The 21,385-nt window shown below is 46.1% G+C and overlaps 1 protein-coding gene across 1 annotated transcript in view; it reads left to right on the top strand.

Moving 5' to 3' along the window:
• clasp1a (cytoplasmic linker associated protein 1a) overlaps positions 1–21,385 on the top strand; it is a 119,959-nt gene that overhangs the window by 90,115 nt on the left and 8,459 nt on the right. The window contains exons 19-33 of the mRNA XM_080838365.1: positions 3,218–3,325; positions 4,214–4,240; positions 5,214–5,387; positions 7,451–7,558; positions 10,299–10,402; positions 11,155–11,178; positions 12,618–12,865; positions 13,886–13,949; positions 14,832–14,999; positions 15,351–15,425; positions 15,537–15,680; positions 17,202–17,345; positions 17,694–17,800; positions 20,128–20,275; positions 20,710–20,962. Coding sequence (XP_080694491.1) covers positions 3,218–3,325; positions 4,214–4,240; positions 5,214–5,387; positions 7,451–7,558; positions 10,299–10,402; positions 11,155–11,178; positions 12,618–12,865; positions 13,886–13,949; positions 14,832–14,999; positions 15,351–15,425; positions 15,537–15,680; positions 17,202–17,345; positions 17,694–17,800; positions 20,128–20,275; positions 20,710–20,962 — 1,896 coding nt within the window. The remainder of the gene's footprint in view (positions 1–3,217; positions 3,326–4,213; positions 4,241–5,213; positions 5,388–7,450; positions 7,559–10,298; positions 10,403–11,154; positions 11,179–12,617; positions 12,866–13,885; positions 13,950–14,831; positions 15,000–15,350; positions 15,426–15,536; positions 15,681–17,201; positions 17,346–17,693; positions 17,801–20,127; positions 20,276–20,709; positions 20,963–21,385) is intronic.

Below are 21,385 nucleotides of genomic sequence, written 5' to 3'. Positions count from 1 at the left end.
ACAGGCCCTCTCCCTCCCTTGCTTAACTGACACTAACCTCTGCCTCTTCCGTCTCTGCTCCTGTCCAACTCTACTCTCTCCTCTCTCTTCTCTACTCTTTCTACTCTCTACTCTCTCCATTCTCTCCTCTCTTCTCTTCTCACTCTCATTTCGCCACTCTATTCTCTCTCCTCTGGTCTCTCCTCTCTCCTGTTCTCTCTACTCTCTACTCTCCCCTCTCTCCTCTCTCCTCTCTCTCTCCTCTCTTCTCTTAACTCTCCCCTCTCTCCTCTCTCCTCTCTTCTCTTTACTCTCCCCTCTCTCCTCTCTCCTCTACTCTCTCATCTCTCCTCTCACCTCTCTCCTCTCTTCTCTTTACTCTCTCTCCTCTCTCCTCTACTCTCTCTCCTCTCTCCTCTCTCCTCTCTCCTCTTTACTCTCTGCGTTCTGCTGCTTATGCTTATTGCTGTAAAGATGGCGCGCCGGGTAGGCCAGATGGTAAGCTTTTCTGTGTGTGTCTGTCTGTATGTGTGAGTCTGTCTGTCTCTCTTTCCCTCTCTACCCATCTGTGTGTGTGTGTGTGTGTGTGTGTGTGTGTGTGTGTGTGTGTGTGTGTATCTGTGCTGTCTCTGCCACTGCTTTTGACAGCTCCTTACAACCCATCTCATTTGTCCTGTGTGAAGTATGTTGGTGTGTGTCCTAGAGCTGTCTATCAGATAGCGCATAACCACACTGCATGATATGCCCCCTAGCCCAGCCCCCCTGGCCAAAAACGAACTGCTGCAACACACTAGGCAAATTCACAATAATCACATGACACGACTCAACACTGTTTATTGGGCAAAGTTCGGCTCTTACATTTTATACTCAAAGTATGTTTACTGTGATATCTAGATGTTCATAGTTAATGAACCATAGTTAGTTAATTGTAACCAGTCATGAGACAGAGATTGATGAGCTCATTTAAGATGTTAGTGTCCTATGGTGTGTCTTACTCTCTATGTTACCTGTTGTCTTCGTCTCTAGGTTTGTCCCCGCATGTGGTCTTACGAGGTTCCGTGTTTGTCAAATGTGTTTTTCTGCAAATGTCTTAAACTGTCTTCATCCCCCATGTGACAATAATAAAATGATGTCGAATCCGTCTAGCTGTAGCATCAAGCTGTATAGAGAGTGAAGGTGAGTAGGTGTAGCTCAGCATTGGCACTTAGCAGTGCACAAGCTCGTACCGAGTGAAGTTGGTGACTGGTATGTTTACAGGTAGGACTGTGAAGTGTCAGGTTATATGCCCCATGTGAAAGATTTGCAAGGTTCTTCAACTGTTTGGAGGAGCACTTATTACAAGGCTGTCATGGATAACTAATATTTAGCATGTTACTATACCGCCATGACAGCACTCCGGTGGTGCACTACCCAGCCTTTAGCTGAGCGACCTCTCTGACTGAGATGTGTACCATGTGGCTGTCAGAGCAGTCAGTGTTGTCCTGAGAGGACTGTATCGCAGGCTGACAGGGGCATGACCTGCATGATCCCAGGACCCCTCATATGCACTGGCCTGACCTTTCACCCCAGACCAAAGACCCTGACCTTGCCCTTATCCAGGCCTGACACTCAGGTGAGATCAGAGGTCAAATTCAAAGTTTATATCTTAGACCCCAACCCTGTACCCTACTGCTGAATCATGCAGGTGCTTCCGTCCAGTTATTCTCAATAGATGTGAACACTTGCGTTTTCTTGCTAAAGATGACAATTTTCTTACCGATTGTTAACACAGAAGTTTCAGTGTGGTCCAGTCCCTTGGTTTGTTGCTCAGAGCGTGTAAGCCTGTTGGGTAGAGGAACAGCATATCCAAATCTATAAACCATGACTTGCCACTAGTTTTCTGAATGTCGTAGTTGAAAGCCTTGACTTTTCAGAATCAGATTTTTTTTTAAAGTTCATGCTTAATGCGGGTGATGGTTAGGGCTATTATCTCTTTACTTATTGGAGTATTACATAAATTAACATCAGCTAGATAAAAACGATGTCTGTGATCTCTGTTAAACCCTTGGCGTAGTCTTCCAGACCCTGGGGTGGAATCTTAATTTTCTTTCTTTATGCTGCTTGCATAGCCTCTGATAAGAGGAATGTGGATGTGGAAGTGTTTATTGGGGTCAAAAGGTTTTTTTTGTGGTGTCGGGTCCTGAGGTAAGTTATTTTTAGATAGGCTTAATTTATCGGTTATCGGCGTGTTATATACCTGGTGTTATTTTACAGGCCTTTTATGGTACCGTTGCTGCTGTGCCGCGTGGCTACGTTTTGTCCTGGTTCAAAGTTTGCTACTACCAGATCCCCGCCCCCCCTGAGAAAGGGCCCATATTTCATCAGTCAGTGATATAATGCGTGACTGGTTAACACACCCATGATAAGTATGTGCAGACAAGGCACAGCTGCTTGTGTTGAAATGCCTGTGTGTGTGGCCTTGTTTGAAGTTATATCTGTTAAGGAAAAATGAATGGGAATTTCACCAGCTGGGACGTTATTCCGTGTTGGAATCAGTGTGTCCCTGCAGTACTTCTCACCTTTACTGTTGTTACGACCCGGCTTGTGAGCCGCAACATAAATTGGAGACAGACCACAGAGTTCTACAAAAATAGCATTTATTATCTATAACACACAAACATAGAGTAAAATTTATAGTGCCAAGCACCAGCACCAATCACATGCTGAGCACCAGCCTCCGAAGCATGGTGTAAATGCACGGCCCCCTCTGAAGGTGAACCTCATGGCTTTTATCCACACCTCCCCAGGTGTGGACAATCAGGCTAATTATGCCCATTCACCACCTAAAAACTGTTGCACTGCCACTGCAAAGCCAGTAGGGGTGTAGAGGGGCGTAACAACTGTTTATAGGAAAAAAGTTTGTGCTGACTCCTGTCTTCTGGTCAGAACTCCATTGTGGTCAGTTGTGGCATATGTGCGGTCAGGTTTGGTCAGTTGTGGCATAGGTGCAGTCAGGTGTGGTCAGCTGTGGAATGAGGGGTTGGAGTGGTTTGACCATGTAGTCCTGATGCTCAGCAGTAGGTTAAATATGAGAGTGGGTGCTGCCCAGCAGATAACCATATTTATTCTCTCTCACTCACTCTCTTTCTCTCCCTCTCTCTCTCCCCCTTCATCTCTTTCTCTGCGTCTCTCTCCCTCCCTCTCTCTCTCTCCTTATCTTTCTCTGCCTCTATCCCTCTCACTCTCTCCCTCCCTCTAGGCCGTGTGCGTACCAGGAGGCAGAGCTCTGGTAATACGGTGGGGCCCAGCAGCACGGTCACAGACAGCCGTGGTCGGAGCCGGGCCAAGGTGGTGTCCCAGTCCCAGCGTAAGTACCTCACCTGGGGTCACATGTGACCTCCCTACCCCCTACCCACCACCTCACTCACTCTCAGCTGCCACTGGGTACCGGCATCTCTGGGAAGGAGGAGTTGCTGGCCTTTCCAACTATGCTGTCTGTTTCTAGTTAGATCATGAAGCATAGCACCTGATTGAACTGATTAAACGAGCCAGTCTCAGACCGTCTGCTTGGTTGGTCCTTGACCTCAAAACTGTAGCCGTACCACTGTTTGGCCAGTTTCATAAAGTCTTTATAGACGGCAGCCTGTTCAAGGGGGGCTGACATGGCTGCAGGTTAACCAGCCAGTGGCAGCCTTTCTGCTTGACTGGACGTCAGAGCTGCAGCCAAGCCCATGCTGAGCTAGTGCTGTGGAAGCTTTATGGAGCTATGATCGTCCTGACGAACAGAGACGGATTCTCTGCTCTTGCAGGCTTGATAGTTGGTCTACAAAGATCTTTAGATGCTGCTCCCCTCACATGAGCCCTCATTCACATGTTCAATCACCTCATGACCCCCACTTTGCCATGTGGCGCTCTGGTGTCTCAATTTCTCTCTTCCCATCATGCAGTGCAATCGGATCAATCATGTTGATCTGTTGAGATCTCTGTTTTTCTCTGTCCTTCCACGTGTCGTCACACCACCTCCACCATCTCCAAAGCAGCAGGCCTGGAGGTTTAAATAAGGCCATTCTGTAACTCAATCTCATTGATGACTTCCACTCACCTCGATTACATGGTGGCATTAGTAAAACATGAGACCTACTAGTGCATGAGGCGGCTAGTGTCTTGCCATTTAACGTGCTGAAACATTGTCACGTTATGCATCTTTGTAACCGGCTGCTTCTCACCTGTCCTACAATGTGCTCACACACACAAGGATCCAGATCAGCTAACCCAACTAGTGGTAAGACCCCCCTCACCCCCACCGCCACATCAGATTTCATCCCTCAACCCCCCCCCCCCCCCCCCATGCAGACTCCTGCATGATGCCCATTCGCTGTAGTCTACATGTCTGCATGATTGTTTAAAATGTCTTTTTTTGTTTGCCTTTTTCGTTGAATGTCTGTTATTGTTGTTCTTTTATCGGTCAAAATCCTTGTCTTTCCGTCTTTATGGTCAAGAACATGGTCTGTTACAATGTATTCGGACTTTAATTTTTATTTTTGTGTACAATTGTCTGTCGGTTTATTGTCTTTGTCAGTAGCGATGTTGTAGTGACCTCTTGTGTTTCATGCATTTATTTCCCCCCAGCACAGTTAGATCCTGGATCCAAATCCATACTGTTTGTCCTGTTGCTCTAAAGTTCTTTAGAGCAATTGTGTCTGTTAGTGTTCACTGTGTGTATCCCATCAAAGCTGAACTCCCATCTCCATCCGAGTCTCCATTCCCCTTGGGAACCAAGCAGCAAACATAAGACTAATAGGAGTAGTTTCTGCTCTATACAATCTGGACTTCTCACACCAGTGGGTCATTTATATTGACGACGATGTCTAAATCGCTAAGAGTGGGGTGAGCTGATTTGTGGAATTTGCAAGCTGAGAAGGAGGTTAGTGAATTCAGCTTGATTAGTGGATACATGGTCAGCAGTGGTTTTATGTAACGACAGGGTCAGCTTCTACTGGCTTTAATGGGTTTTTACTCTGTGTGTGTGTGTGTGTGTGTGTGTGTGTGTGTGGTATATGTTTGTATTCTTGTGGCTGTGTGTGTGGGTATCTGTGTGCCCTTTGTCTGTGAATCTGTTATGTGTTGATGAGTGTTTGTGTACATGCCTATGGCTGTGTTTGTATGTGTGTGAATGTGTGTGTGTATGTGTACGTGTGTTTTTATGTGTGTGTGTGTGTGTGTGTGTGTGTGGGTGTCTGCACCTTCTCCATCAGCCGGTAGTCGTTCCAGTTCTCCAGGAAAGCTGCTGGGTCACACGTACGGCAGAAGTCACCGCACCACGGTCCAAGCCACCACTCCATCGTCAGAGAAGCGCACCAGGGTCCCCCGGAGCCAGGGATGCAGCCGGGATACCAGCCGGGATACCAGCCCAAGCCGCCTGGGCCTCGGTAAGGCCACACTTACCTCACTGACCCCCCTGGAGCTTCCTGGCTCTAGAGATATGGCCACCAATAAAAAGGCTCAGAGACAAGCAACCTGTGTCTAACACGGTCATATAACAGAGACTCAAAACATCTCGTGTGTATGTGAACACGTACACAGTCCATATCGTAGTTGTGTTCAAGAAAAAGAAAATTGTTCTTTTAATGTGTATATTTGTATTTCTTAAAGGTGTAGTCCACGATTAGATTCTAATTCACTTTTTGTCAAATTCAGCGATTTTCTCCTTACAGTTCTCTAGCTGTCCGTTCAGTGTTTACGTGAAGAAAAAAAAAAAAACTCTGATGTACATGCCCAGCCCAGGCTCTGTGAATGGGAAACAATTCAAACAGATTGGCTCGCACTGAGCCATAAACACAGTGCTTCAGGAGCGCAGAAGGGAGGGGGGTACATTTGATTGGTTGTCGAGCTGAAATATCAATAATCCTTTGCGAAACCGAATCACGGGCTGCATCTTTAAGTATTGGCGGCATAGTTGACATACTAAACTGTTCCTACTGCAGTTCTAAGAATCACTAATTTAAAGAATCACTTCACCCAACCCGAAGGACAACACAAATCTACCTTATTATTATCTAACTCTCAATTTCGACACAGAATTATGTAAGATTTCCGCCCAGTCTAGCTGGTCGCCATGCATCATAGTCATGACACAATCTAATCACATAAGAACTCTTACACATTAACCAGACATGATCAATGAATAGCAAAAGGCCCCAGCGTAAGTTGGTGCAGAACCTCGACTATGGATATGGAATGGAAGGTTTACCCTCCGATAATATAAGGGGAAGGGGAAGGGAAGGGTCTTGGTAAATACATTCCATACGAGTTGGCCCTCTACGACGGACATAGAGATGAGATGGGATGACAATCAGGAAGCACTATGGTTAAGTGGTCATGGCTTTTTGTGTTTCTGGTGTAACTGTTGATGCTTATCGCCATGGATACCATTCAACGCTGCAATCCGTGTAAAAACCCATCTTATATGTTTTTTTTTTGTAATGATTGAATGAATATAAACATGTCAAGGTTGTCCCCACTACTTGGCTACTTCCTTCTCTGTGCTTGACAAGAAGCTAGAATACTTAACACAAAAAAAATACCATAACCTTCAATGTTATATCTGTGGTGAAAGACCACAGACCGGAAGACCTGGTCACAGCTACACAAAACCAAGAGGTTCCATGTGTGGTAGAAATGCTTCATCACTGTCTCATTTGTCAGCGCCATTCCCTCTGTGCAATCTCCATAAGTTCAGCCCTACAGACCAGGGGCCAGCTTAGAGGAAGAATATCCAACAGCATTTTTAAAGTGAATTTGCTGACGAGTAAGCTGACGCAATCATTGTCTGTCTGAACCAGTGTCTGCTTACCTGTGGCTTATGTTTGTGGCCTGATTGGCCTGTGGTATTGAGTGATGGCAGGGTTGACCAATGGGCTCCCTCCATTGTCATCAATGCTCCCATGCTATGCTCATGTCATGTCAGTGTGTCTCGTCAAAGGCTGCCTTTTTTAAAGATCTGTCCATAATTAAACAGAATGTGACATCAATCGGACACATCTGAACTTGATCATCAGGCCTACGAGTTGAAAGATATTTGTTTATTGATTGAGACCGAAAGGTGATTTTGATGTGGTTTTCTTGAACTCAAACACAACCAATAACCAATAACTCATTATTTCATTAAATTGAATTTTTTTTAACGTGGCTTCACCAAATGTCAATTGCTAATCCTGTCACCTCGTGTGACCATAAGTCTCTACCAACCAACCAACTGCCTCAGTCTCTTGCTTTCAATGTCCTGACTTGTCTCCCACTGAAACGAGTCTCCTGACACCCCCCACCCCCTTCCCCCCAACAACTCTCCCCCCACCCAACCCCTTCCTGTCCATGCCCTGTCTCTGATTGGCCGACTGGCCGGCTGGCCTCACTAACGCCCTAACCTGTGTCCTAACAGCCAGGCTGTGTGGTAAAGCTCTTGTTCCTGCCGCTTCTCCCTACCGCACGCTAGCCCGGACCAGTCGCATCCCGCGGCCCAGCATGAGCCAGGGCTGCAGCCGTGACACCAGTCGCGAGAGCAGTCGTGACACCAGCCCCGCCCGGGGCTTCGCCCCTCTGGGTGAGTACACCGTTCCCATAGACCCCCCCCCCCCTCCTGTGCACCCCCACCCCACACACACACACCCCCAAGCCCTCAGTGGATACAAATACCCCCATCCCCTTTCTCTGTAGTAAAGTCCATCCTAGGTTTCCAGAGCAACGAGCCCATGTTATCATGCCAGATACCTTCTCAGTAGCCTGTACATTGGGACATTAGGATACACCTAGCGTCCCACCCCCCACCCCCCGGTGCAACTGTGCCTTCCTATCCTCAGACAACCACCTGCCCCCCCTCAAATTTAGGCTCTTTCTCTGTGGTCCCCAGCAACCTGTATGACAATTCTCAGTGCTGTTCTCTTTGCCTGCCCACTTCTGCATGGTCTAACCTGTCAAATCTTTGAATGATCGCTCCCTGTCTCTACGCCCTCTCTCTCTCTCTCTCTCTCTCTCTCTCTCTCTCTCTCTCTCTCTCTCTCTCTCTCTCTCTCAAATGAATGGATGTAAATGTAAAACATGTCCTGATACATTACATTGAAAACTCCAGTGCATCTTTGAAACATTTTCAAAAAGCAAGTTGACAAATTGTGAGATCCAAAAAAGGCAGCAGAAGGTCTTTGCTGATGTGCACGTGTCATGGCCATTGGCTCTTCCACTGACTGGTGTCGCCTGTGAATGTTGTCTCTTTTATGTGACAGCAGGTTTATGCTTGTTTGTGTGTTGTGTGTTTGTGTGTGTGTGTGTGTGTGTGTGTGTGTGTGTGTGTGTGTGGGTGTGTGGGTGTGTGCTTGCTTTCGCTTTCTCATGCAGGACTGGTGTGTGTGTGTTTCTGTGTGTGTGTGTTTATGTCTCTGTCTGTATGTCTGTCTGTCTGTATGTGTCTACCACTGCCAGCGATGGCAATTCATGGTGCGCGTTGCCTAGTGACACTAACCCCGCCCACCCATGTGGTGTGTGTGTCACCCTTCTTCCCCCCCCCCCCCCCCCCCTTCCTTTCGGCAGCCTCCCGACGTCACTCTCGTTCCACCAGCGCTTTGTCCACGGCCGACCCCGTAGGGCAGTCAGGTGACCTGCATGATCCACGGACCCCGACAACTACATATTTGACCTTTGACGTGCATGACGCCCCCTCCCCCCAAACCACACCACACCATGCCATATTTGGCCTCTGCATGCTCCTCCATTTTGTTTTCTTGGGCCATACAGTGTGGTGATCTCAAGCAGGACACTAAGCCCCTCCCTTTGCGTTGCACGGTTAGATGCAGATACGCTTAATAACGAGCTGCCTGGTACTAGCTTAACTCACAGTAGCAGAGAGGGTTCTAACTTTAGAACCACAGGCACACAAGGTTTTGGTGTTTTAGCCATTGTACCTATCTACCGATCTTAGTCACTAATATTAGCATATTAGCCACTAAGAGCTAATGCTGAAGGGGTTAATGTTACAAATGTATGTAAATGTAAATGTATGTCCAGGTGTAGCTTTTTTTTACACCACGTAACCGACAGAACTTTACGTGTGATAAAAATGTTCAGTGTCTGAATATTTTAGCCTTGGCTCACCCCTTAACCGAGGTATGGTGTCAGTGGCATATTTTAATAATTCAAGGTCATTAAAGGGTTATTATGGTGGGAAGACCTTCAGTTCTGGACTCAAGTGTGCAGATAAGGGATCAAGATCAAGGGATAGGGGCAGCACCTCTTAGAGCATGTCTCACAGGTGAAAGTGAGGGGGTGTACCTGCTCGTTCTTTTGCCCCCATAAATCTGCTCTTCAATCGCTTAAAGGTCCTTTTTATCCATCAGGATTAGTAACTGTTGGATGGAGGCCTAGGATTTATAATTTTGTGTCTGCCTATTGTTGTTCAGTTGAACGTTTTTCTAGACTATTTGCTAGACATTTTGCTCCTGTTCAAGAAGCTTCATTTTAATGTCGGCTTCTTTTTGATGTGAGCAATGCCGGATATGTTCATTTTATTTTTGCTCTTTTAACTGAATTCATCCATTCATTGCATTGATTCCATAATCACTCCTGCTTTCCATTTAAACTTTGCTCATCAGTGATGTCGTATTTCAGTAGTCTTTGTGCCATCCGTTTGGCATCGCCACGGTTCCAGGTAGCTGCGGCACTGTCTCCTAACTGCTATCGAGCAGCCTACGAATTTCTCAACTTTTGGGGGAATCCCACATTTTTCTTTCTTTCAAGAATTTGTTCAGACTCTGCCTTTCTGTCTCCTCTCCCTGTGGTGGTGTTTTTGGCTTTTAAGTTGGTTTCCTTTGCTTCCATTTATCTCTTGAAAAATCTGTCGTTTATCAGTTCTCCTTCCAAAGGGGACTCCTGTAGTGATTGTCTTTCTACTTTCAATCACCCCATCTCCTTTTTTCTCATCATATGTATTAAGGAAGACTGTTAAGAGTGATCATAACCCACCATAAACCCATCATTCACTATAGTTCCCCTTAGACCCAAAACCACACAGATAAATAAAACTTTAACTTTACACTTTTTTAAATGTAGTATTGTATATGCTTTCTATGTGTTTTACTCATTATTTAAGCACGATTAAGCTCAATAGTTATTAAGCATATATACAGTATATATAGAGTGCTATATATGTCTCTAGTTCATATAACTATATATAACACTGAACCCTTTAAAGCATGGGGTAATAGGCCTCTCTCCTTCCCTGGTCTTTCTCCTCACCTCCTCTTTTGTGTGTGTGTGTGTTTGTTTGTTTGTTTGTTTGTTTGTTTGCCCTCCAGATCGCTATGGTCTGATACATCAGGCTCGCATGTCTGCGTCCATTAATGCCATGAGGGTCCTCAACACCGGCACAGAGGTGGAGGCAGCTGTGGCCGATGCACTGGTAAGAAGCCCTAACCTGATTGGTTTGTAAATTTGTAACCCCAGTTCTAATTGGTCAGTGGAAGCCGAACTCCATTTCTGATAGGCTTTGGATTTGTTGAGGGGTATGATTTCTGATGTAGCCTACTTGGAACAATTTGTGCCAACACATCTTGTGAAATAGCTACCAGTATCAAACCTTGTGATCTGCAGATTTCAGCCGTATTTAGAACCTTATCAACAGTTCCTTTGTAAATAGTTCTACATTTAGAAAATGTGTAAAAGTTCCTTTGTAAATAGTTCTACATTTAGAACCTTATCAACAGTTCCTTTGTTAATAGTTATACATTTAGAAAATGTGTAAAAGTTCCTTTGTAAATAGTTCTACATTTAGAACCTTATCAACAGTTCCTTTGTAAATAGTTTTACATTTAGAAAATGTGTAAAAGTTCCTTTGTAAATAGTTCTACATTTAGAACCTTTTCAACAGTTCCTTTGTAAATAGTTCTACATTTAGAAAATGTGTAAAAGTTCCTTTGTAAATAGTTCTACATTTAGAACCTTATCAACAGTTCCTTTGTAAATAGTTCTACATTGGTGTTATGCCCTTTGCACAATTATAATCTGTTCGTTGAACACACTTATATGAGGATCACAAAATGAGTGAAGAATGTGAAAACTGTTATCTGTTGAGGTCCTTCCTCTGTGACCCCCTCCCATCTGAAACGTGTGTCTTTGCTCTTCCTTTTATGGTCCTCTGTTATCCTCTCCCAGCTGTTAGGAGACTCCAGGAATAAGGTAGTTGCCTCATTTACCTAATGTGCTGTTTTTGCCGCCACACACGCACACGCTCACGCTCACGCACACGCACACGCACACACACAGACACACACACACACAGACACACACACACACACACACACACACACACACACACACACACACACACACACACACACTAATCAGCCAATCACAATACCATCCCAGGACGCTGCACTTTACACCCGGGTCATGGTCCCATCGGATGCTTGAATATTCATCCACTGATTTCATAACTGAATGAATAGATGCAGACATCAAAAAACCCCTAAGTGCCCAGATGTGTCATCTTCCTCCTCCCCAAATGATGTTAGTAGTGACGTCCATCCCTCCTCCCCTCCAGTCACTGTTTATTCATCGCCACACCTGTCTCGCCGTCATGGCCATCGCTGGTTTTAACTTGCTCTCCTTCTTGTCCTCCATTGTGCCTTTGAAATGTTCTTCCTCTCGGACCTGCTCACAGACACACACAGACACACACACACACACTGCCTCTCGGACCTGCTTTATATGCTTATGTGAACTGGGGAGTGTTCTGTGACTTGTCGAACTTGTTTCACACCATCTCACTCATACACTCACCCACCCATCCAACGCCAGGCCATATGCATCCATGCTAAAGCCTGCCGGAACAAATAGCATTGAAGTGAGGTCATGTTCACCTGGCATGGACCAACGGGTGTCCTCTTCACCAAAACACCTAAATCAATGCATAGGGAGATTTAATCAGGTGAAGCAGTAATGTGGCCCTCTGTAATCTCTGACCTGTGGCCCTTGTCTCCTACCTACGGAGGACATAATATTGATTGATTTATTTATTTAAGCCTAGGAAAACACATAATAATGTCTTGGATTAGTTTTTCCGAGCCAAGTTGATGAAAGGCATTTGGAAACTTGACTCCTGAGGTGTTTCCCTGGAGATTTCCTTTGCAGTATCAGGTGATATCTTGTGGGTTCTTCCACACATATACACCATAGCAGTAAGTCGTCCTAATATCAGAGTCAGTAACCATACATGGACACACACACTCACACACACACACAGACACAGACACACACACACACACACACACACACACACACACACACACACAAACATATATATATATATAAAGGTAAAGGAATTGAGCAGATGCTTTTATCCAAAGTGACTCGCAGACAACAGGAATCAACCCTGTGGGCCACATATACACACTGCTACATGTAGCCTATATGTCACATGTACACACAGATACATATAGCCTATACGTCCCCACAATCAAAACTAAGAAACAAACTGCAAAAGGAAAAATAAATGCATGGCTGTCTCAAGGCTAATTTTGCATGGTAACCCGACTAACTGACAAATTCTGCCCTCATTGCCCCCCGTCTCACCTTCATCCTCTGTTTGTCTTTCTCTTCCTCCTCCTCTTCTTTAGCGTAAGCCGTTGAGGCGGCGCTACGAGTCGCCGGGGATGTACTCGGACGACGACGCCAACAGCGACGCGTCCAGCGCCTGCTCGGAGCGCTCGTACGGCTCGTCGCGGAACGGCGGCCTTCCGCACTACCTGCGCCAGACGGAGGACGTGGCCGAGGTGCTGAACCACTGCGCCAGCTCCAACTGGTCCGAGAGGAAGGAGGGGCTGCTGGGGTTGCAGAACCTGCTCAAGAGCCAGAGGATCCTCAGGTGACCAGACAACAAGGGAACATTCATACAACAAGGGAACATCCATAAAGTTCTGTATTTGGTTCTGTAAGAGTTCTGTTATTCAGTTGTTAAAGCAGCAAGATAGTATGAATAGGAATCAAGTATCTATATACATTAACATCAAAACTAAATAAATACACATTTGAATAAGAAATAAAATAAATAGATAAAATAAAAAGACAACATAGCACAACTCTGCTGGCGTACATTACATAAAACGTATGTTTGGTTGTGTTGGTTGTGGAGTCTGATGGCTACTGGCACGAAGGACTGAACAAGGCGCTTTGTGGTCTGCCGAGAAGGGATCAGCCTGTGGCTGAGCGTGCTCCCCATCTGCTGGGGAGGGGATGAGGGGATGGGAGGGGTTCGTCAGGATAGCATCCAGCTTCCTCCTCGTCCTCTCCTCCACAACTGCCTCCAGGTTATCCAGTTTTACTCCCAAAACGGAGCCAGCCTTCCTTACCAGCTAAGAGTATCGTTAGGTGACGAGAGATACAGAGGTAGAACAGGTCAACACTCACAAAGTTCTACATAGTTATGCCATAGCACAGAGATGTTCTAGAGCCAGAGAATACCCAGGTGACTCCCACACTGAACTATGGAACACTATTGGAACACTATTGAAGTCCTGTATTCGGTTCTGTATACGTTCCTTCATATTATCCGACTGTATCAAATGCATCACTTTAACAGAGAAAGGATAGAAATAATATCAGTGTCAATAGAAGATATGTTTAATCTCTTTCCATTTCTTTATGGGGTTATGATGGGCCTTAGAGTCACTGTTGTTTGTGAACAGGACCTTTTTTTCAGGAAAATATTGAATAGTATTGATTACTATTGATTGGTATTAACATTGGATTGTGTGTGTGTGTGTGTGTGTGTGTGTGTGTGTGTGTGTGTGTGTGTGTGTGTGTGTGTGTGTGTGTGTGTGTGTGTGTGTGTGTGTGTGTGTGTGTGTGTGTGTGTGTGTGTGTGTGTGTGTGTGTGTGTCTGCAGTCGAGTTGAGCTGAAGAGACTTTGTGAGATATTCACCAGGATGTTTGCTGACCCACACAGCAAGGTAAGCAACGCCATCAGAGCCTCAACTGGCCAGCATGATGATCCGTAAGAGATTTAGCGAGGGCCAGATTAATTGTCTCTGGTTCTAACCCTGTTCATATGAGTAGTTGAATAGTTTATAATGCTAGGTTATAACATGTGCATGTGATGTTGTTTTTGTTGTAGTGCTTATATTTACAGTATTCAGCTGTAATTTCCTGATATGCTAGTTATTTCTGACCAATTCAGTTCATACATGTATAGATATTTATATTATTTCAAAAGCCTTTAAGTGCCCAAATGAAAATGTGCTGTATATTCATGGAACAAGAACTAACAGCAGTAAACAGTGTTTGGTTTTCACAGGTTGGGTCTGAGCGCTTATGTCCACTAACTATATGTGTGTTTGTGTTTTTATGTGTTTGCATGACCTGCCTTGGTGTGGATATTAACAACAGCGAGTAAGTGAATCCTGATCGATGTATCCGACATATAATCTTGATGATCGCACGTAACTTATGTGGCTCCATAGAATTGGGGAAAGTTGCCAAGTCTCCACACAACTGATGAACCACTGAATCAGATATGCCTTTCAAACTCCTTAAACCACATTGGTAGTAAAGGTTCACAGGACTCTATGGGTACCCATCAAAGGAAACTTTCAAGCAGAAATAAAGGTTCCTCCTGTTTAGCTCACAGGAACTGCAACTTTTATAATGCAGGAGTGACCCGGTACCTCTTTAGCCATTTTCATCTTGGAAAAAATTAATTAAAGTTGACCACCATCCTTGTGTGGGTAAATGAAATCTCTTTGTGGAATAGTATATGTTCTGAATAGGCTCTGCCTTTCTGACTGTAGTTGTTCAGAGTGTATTTGGAAATCCTTTTGCACGTGTGGCCGCAGGTGTTCAGCATGTTCCTGGAGACGCTGGTGGACTTCGTCACGGTCCACAGGGAGGACCTGCAGGACTGGCTCTTCGTCCTGCTCACACAGCTGCTGAAGAAGATGGGGGCCGACCTGCTGGGCTCCGTCCAGGCCAAGGTCCAGAAAGCCCTGGATGTCACCAGGTCAGTGTTGAGTATTTCACCAGGGCGGTGTTGAGCATTTCACCATGGGGGTGTTAATGTAGTTTGAGCACTTCACCAGGTCGGTGTTAATGTAGTTTGAGCGCTTCACCAGGGCGGTGTCTGTAACGTTTGAGTTTGAGCATTTCACCAGGGCAGTGTTGATGTAGTTTGAGCCTTTAGCCTTTAGCCTCTATCTTCCGTCATGTTATTGATAAAGTTATCCATAGTGACTTACGTGGTGGGAGGAGGGTATGTTTCTGGTTTGGGTTTAAGTTATTGTCCTTTGGTAAGAGACTTGTCTATATGTTGTTGTCTTTATCAGTGTGTTTTCTCTGTTATTCTCTTCTTTAGGGAGTCATTTCCATTCGACCAGCAGTTTAACATCCTCATGCGATTCATTGTTGACCAGACGCAAACACCTAACCTCAAGGTATGCATTTGAATTTATATTTTATATTTATAATGTATATATATTTTTAATATGAATGACCAGATGCGAACACCTAACCTCTCTAACGCAATGCGTTGTTTTGATACCCAGGTGAAAGTGGCCATCCTTAAGTACATTGAGGCACTAGGGAGGCAGATGGACCCCACGGACTTTGTGAACTCCAGCGAAACGAGGCTGGCCGTGTCCCGCATCATCACCTGGACCACAGAACCCAAGAGCTCAGACGTCAGGAAGGTGAGTTGCCGTAGCAACATGGCTCCATAGATAGCAGAGTATCCATGTTGTGTATAGTCCTCGGGTGTGTCATGCATATACACACACACACAACCAAACAAACACACACACACACACACATACACACATATACCATTTTAACTTTTCTGATGCTGTTGCCGTAGTTTATTTTAATGCTAATCAAACCGATGAAGGAGGTGCGAAAAACCTTTCAAGTCCATTCAGGAAGGTGTTTTAGGAAGACCAGAGAGCACAGTCTTCCCTCCAACCGCTGTCCCCCCGTACTGAAGGGACGCCGGCCGTTCACGCTCCTCTCTGTTGTCCCCCGCACACGTTTGTTTTGTTTGTTTCTCTGTGACGTAACTCTCCCTTGTCACCCCGCATCGCCATCACCATGGCTCCCCCAGACACTCCATAACTGGGCCAGTGAGGAGCTAGCGGGGCGGCCCAGCACCTCAGCCCTGATGCCAGGAGAGAGTAACGTGGAGGAGAGGTGCAAGCAGGTAGTGCCCCATCAAACCCCCCGCAACAACCACCACCACCCTCCCCCAAAGAAGAAACAACTGAGCCAGCACCCTTCTCTGCACGCTCCAGAAATGCCTAACCAGCCTTCCCTTAGTGTGTGACTGACTGTACCTGCTCCTCGAGTGTGTGACTGTACCTCCTCCTCGAGTGTGTGTGGGCAGCCCTTTTCTTGCTCTCCTTCTCACCCCTCGCTCTAACATTACTGTGCGCCTTGCTGAGCGACTGATGGAAACATCTACAAGCCAAACCAGCCAAACAAAACAGCAAAAACAAAGCCGCACCTAAACAGCTTCAACTTTACCGATCTTAAACTCGTTTACTAGCTGGAGGGCCAACAGGGAGGGAGGGAGGGAGGGAAAGAAGGAAGGAAGGAGGGGATGTTTTTTTGTGTTACTGACGTCTGTTTATTTGTAGTGATTCCCTCTGCACCAAGTTTGTGTGTGGAGTTTGTGTGTCTTTCTGTCGGAAACTGCCAACCTACATTGTTGTCACGTACTGACTACAAAACCTGAATGCTGTGTGTATTTCTCTGCTTAACATGTTTGAAACTGTTTCGGTAACAGCTGCACAAACAGCATGCATGCAGATGTGTGGGAAAGCAAACTCGTCTTCTCTGTTTAACGTTGTAACTTACAGACAGCTGAGACCTGTGTGCACAAAACAAAAACAAAACAAAACAGTAGGCTTCTAGTCTAATCTGAGGAAATTGTCAGAGACCAAACTCCTAACTTGTCACACAGACAACAGCAGTCTCTATACCAGCACTGTTTGAATGTATAGGAGCCTTCACCAAGTCTGACCTTCTTCAGACTGAGAAATCACTGTTTAAACAACAACAAATAATGCACAAAATACAAACAACAAAACAAAACCTGCATGTGTTATTGACCTCTCTCTTTAACGCTCTCGGCGTGTGTCATTTTGAGGTTCTGTGTGTGTGTCCACTGACCCCCCCCTCTCCGCTAACGCCTCTCTGCTTCCGTGGCTGTGCCTCAGGCGGCTCAGGTGGTCCTGATCACGCTGTTCGAGCTCAACACCCCTGAGTTCACCATGCTGCTGGGAGCCCTGCCCAAGACCTTCCAGGACGGAGCCACCAAGCTGCTGCACAACCACCTAAAGAATTCCAGCAACACTGGCGTGGTGAGTGCTGCTTATATGCCAACCTCAATAATCAAAAAACCTGCCTCAGTCTGTCAACATCAGTCAAAGTTTTTCTCTACCATTGTGTTGTGGTAAAGTGCAATGGTGACATTTGGTAGGTTGGTAGGTTAAAGACAGAAAGCCGCAACTTCACAAGAAACTGTGATTTGTCCTGCATTCCACGACTCAAACTTTACCAAGCTGTGTGGAGACCTGTGAAGTGTTAATATCAAATAAAAGTGGGAATATCAGTCAGCCTGAATGTATTGAAGTTAGCAGGTAGTCCGTCATCTAGTGTTGTGCTGTAATCACATTGTTCATTTCTGGATCCCCCTTGGCTTCCTGTAGGGCTCTCCTAGCAATACCATTGGACGCACTCCTCCCCGGCTTCCGTCCAGCCGGACTAGCCCGCTCACCTCCCCAACAAACTGCTCTCATGGAGGGCTTTCTCCCAGGTACGTCACCCATCCCAGCTCCCTGAGCCGCTCTCTACAGCCTCATCCATCTCCACCACCTGTTCCATCCAGCACAGTGGCTTAAGCAGTGTTCAATCAGAGCTTGGCTAAATGCTTTAAACCTTCTTTCTTCTCTTTCTCTTTACTCCGTCTATCTCTCTCTCTCTTTTCTCTTTCTTTCTCTTTCTCTCTCTCTCTCTCTCTCTTTCTCTCTCTCTCTCTCTCTCTCTCTCTCTTTCGTTCTAACTTTCTAATTCTTGGCTTACTAATGAAATAATGTCTTGCTATCGTTCTGAGACTTCAGCCTGAAACCCAGAAGAAGTGCCCCAATGAAATTGAATTCAGTGGTTTAAAGTGTGAGCAAATTCCAGATTGCACGTCATCGGAATCCTGTCCGGAATTTAGTTACCACGGAAACAGAATTTGAATGTGTGGACAATCATCACCGCAGGCAACCACTTTGTTTAAATGGGTTTCCGGTCCGGTCTTCTCTTATTAATTCATACTGCTAACCTCCGACACTCACACTGTAGTCTCTGTCTCTTTTCTTCCCCTCTTTTCTCCTCTATACCACTCCCCCTTCCCTTTCTATCTCTTCTTCTCTTCTCTTCTCTTCTCTTCTCTTCTCTTCTCCTCTCTCATCTTTTGGAACCCCTAACCCCCTCCCTTCTTCCCCGTTCTCTCCTGCCGTTGGCACGTCGGCATCCCCCCTCTTGCTCCGGCGCAGTCGTCTTTGGGGCTGGGGTGTGGACGGGCTCTCTAAGCACTCCTCTCCTCCCCCTCCTCCTCCTCCTCCTCCTCACTCCCTCCCCACCGCCCCCCCATCCTCCCTCAGGGCCCTACGCTGCGCATACTCTCCCAGGTAATGCACCCGGTACCCGCCGCCCACTCGCCGACCAGGGCTGGGGCCAAGGGTTCGGGGGTTAAAGGTCACCGCTGGGGTTAAAGGGCACAGGGGGCAGGCATGGACAGGGACCGTCACCCTAACACAGTTTGCTGTGCCAAAACAAAAAGCTGTACCAGTGTGTTTTAGTGTTTGCCAGGAGTTGCCTGGTCCACCCTTGGGCAGCAGCCTCACCCTGCCAGAGGGACTACTTTCAGGTCGTTAGTCTGACTTCTTGGTTGGTAGTTTGATTTATTTTTTTATTTTTGTGATCAATTTTTTACTGACACCATTTATGCAGTTAAGACATTTATGCAGTTATGACACACAGACAAAAGTATGTCATTACATTTATCATCTGGTGCACTAAGTTACATTTTTAAAGTCTGTCTTGATTGGCTTAATGCTCTTAGTAGGTTTGGTTCTAGAACTTCAGAAGACTGTATTCAAAGTTGCTATGATTATCTGCTACAGGAGTAAAAAGCAATGGAAAAGCTTCTCTAAATTGGGCTGTGGCTCGTTGAGAAGAGCCCTCATGTTGCTTTTGTTGTGTGACTGAGCTCTCCTCTCCCCTGCATTCTCTAACCCCTTTTGGAAGCCATCGCATGGTCTCACATTTCCAACAGACTCCATCCAGTTCCTGTTGTATAAGTATTACGAACGCTTTCCATTTTGAATTAATTCATGTCGGCCATGATTGCCTGCAGGATTATTGTAATTTTGACCCTCTTCTGTTCAATTGAGTGTGGGTGTTAGGAGTACAGTATTGTCTCTGCTCATTAGCTCATATGGGATTTGGCCTTTGGAAATGGTTCCTCTAGTCTAGATGGACTTTTCATCTTTTCTCAACTAACAAGGAAACTATTGCCTACTAAACTAAACTATTGGATATTAATGTGTTCTACTGTACAACGCTACTGCTATGAGCCTTTCCTTGTCATTTACAGCTATACACCACTGCATATATATAATACAAGCAGTATAAGTTTGGATGTTTACTCACTTTTAATATGAAGTTTTTACATTTAGTTTGAACAGACATGCTGTACGGCCACACAACAGCCATAAACACCGGCGGCCCATCCACCTTATGTCTCACACCTTCTCACGGCCTTATGCCTCACACCTTCTCTCGGTCTAATGTCTCACACCTTCTCACTGCCTTATGTCTCACACCTTCTCACTGCCTTATGTCTCACACCTTCTCACTGCCTTATGTCTCACACCTTCTCACTGCCTTATGTCTCACACCTTCTCACGGCCTTATGTCTCACACCTTCTCACAGTCTAATGTCTCACACCTTCTCACGGTCTTATATCTCGCACCTTCTCACAGTCTTATGTCTCAAACTTTCTCACGGTCTTATGTCTCACACTCTCTCGCGGTCTTTGTGTTCCTGACTGCTGTTGACCCCGCGACCTCTCTTCCTGTTGTGTTTGGCAGCCTGCTGGAGTACGACACAGAGAACATGAACTCGGAGGAGATCTACAGCTCGCTGCGCGGCGTCACAGAGGCCATTCAGAGCTTCAGCTACCGTAGCCAGGAGGACCTGAACGAGCCGATGCGTCGCGAAGGCAAGAAGGACGAGGCGGTGAGTCTGCCCTGTCCAAGGAGCTGGAGTTTGACTGACAGGAGGCCCTAAGGGCACGAATGAGATGATCTTAAGTCTGGACCCTTAACTGGGAATGCACCAGGAAGGCTCCCCGTTAGACTTTCTGTCCCGGGGGGTTGAAGTGTCATGCTCTTGCCACTTCACAAGGCCCTGAGCTGGAACTATGCCAAGGCTTTCCCCCTCAGCAGTGTTGGCTCCTCTGCCCTCTCATGCAATGTCCACTGTTCAAAAACTCAATTCTCAGGGATAAAGATCAGATATTAATCCCTCTGAATAAAATTACCCTGATTTTGCCTGAGCTTTGCATCATATCTGTTCTATTTAAAACATGAGTTGTCTGTATTTCTCCTTTATGTTGTGCTGTCCTCTCTCTTATTCTGTCTTCTTTCTTCTCTGTCACCTTGACCTCTCAGGTGGGTCGTGAGGGCGTTGCCGCATCTCCAAGCGGTGACACTCGACTGGGTTTGGACGTGGGGGATGGGGGCAGCGGTCGCACAGCGCTGGACAACAAAACGTCCCTCCTGAACACCCCCTCACCGCGCGGCTTCTGCGTCCCCCGTGGACGTGAACACGCCCCGTATGGCTACGCTGACACCATCAGCGCCTACGACAAGAGCGCGCTCAAGGAAGCCGTATTCGATGACGACGTGGAGCAGTTCCGAGACAGTGAGTGCCTGGGATACAGTTGTCAGGACAACACCTTTATGTGTCATATCAACTTTCCCACCCTCTATTGTCTGTTCCATTGTGATGTCATAAAGTGAGTCTGATCCAATGTGATGTCATAGAATGATGTGTCCTGATGGAATGATTCTTGGCAAGCTGAGAGATATATAAAGAGAATGTCTGGATGATGTTTCATCTCAGTCCTGGAGATTAAGAGTCTGTGACTAATCTGTCTGACTAGTCTCCAGTTGCTGGGTGTTCAGCTCCTCAAGTGCTACCCCCATGTGGCTTTAGTGTTCTGGATTTGACAGGTAGACTGAAACCACAGTGTCCACTGACTGCAATAGGTGATCAAAACCCATCCCCCTAATGTCAGGTGTGTTACTACCTGGAACTTTGGGTTGAGTTATCCACTCCTGCCCC

Source organism: Sprattus sprattus (genome assembly GCF_963457725.1).
Source record: "Sprattus sprattus genome assembly, chromosome: 5".
NCBI classification, from domain to species: domain Eukaryota; kingdom Metazoa; phylum Chordata; class Actinopteri; order Clupeiformes; family Clupeidae; genus Sprattus; species Sprattus sprattus.
This window is presented reverse-complemented; position numbering and strand designations above follow the sequence as displayed.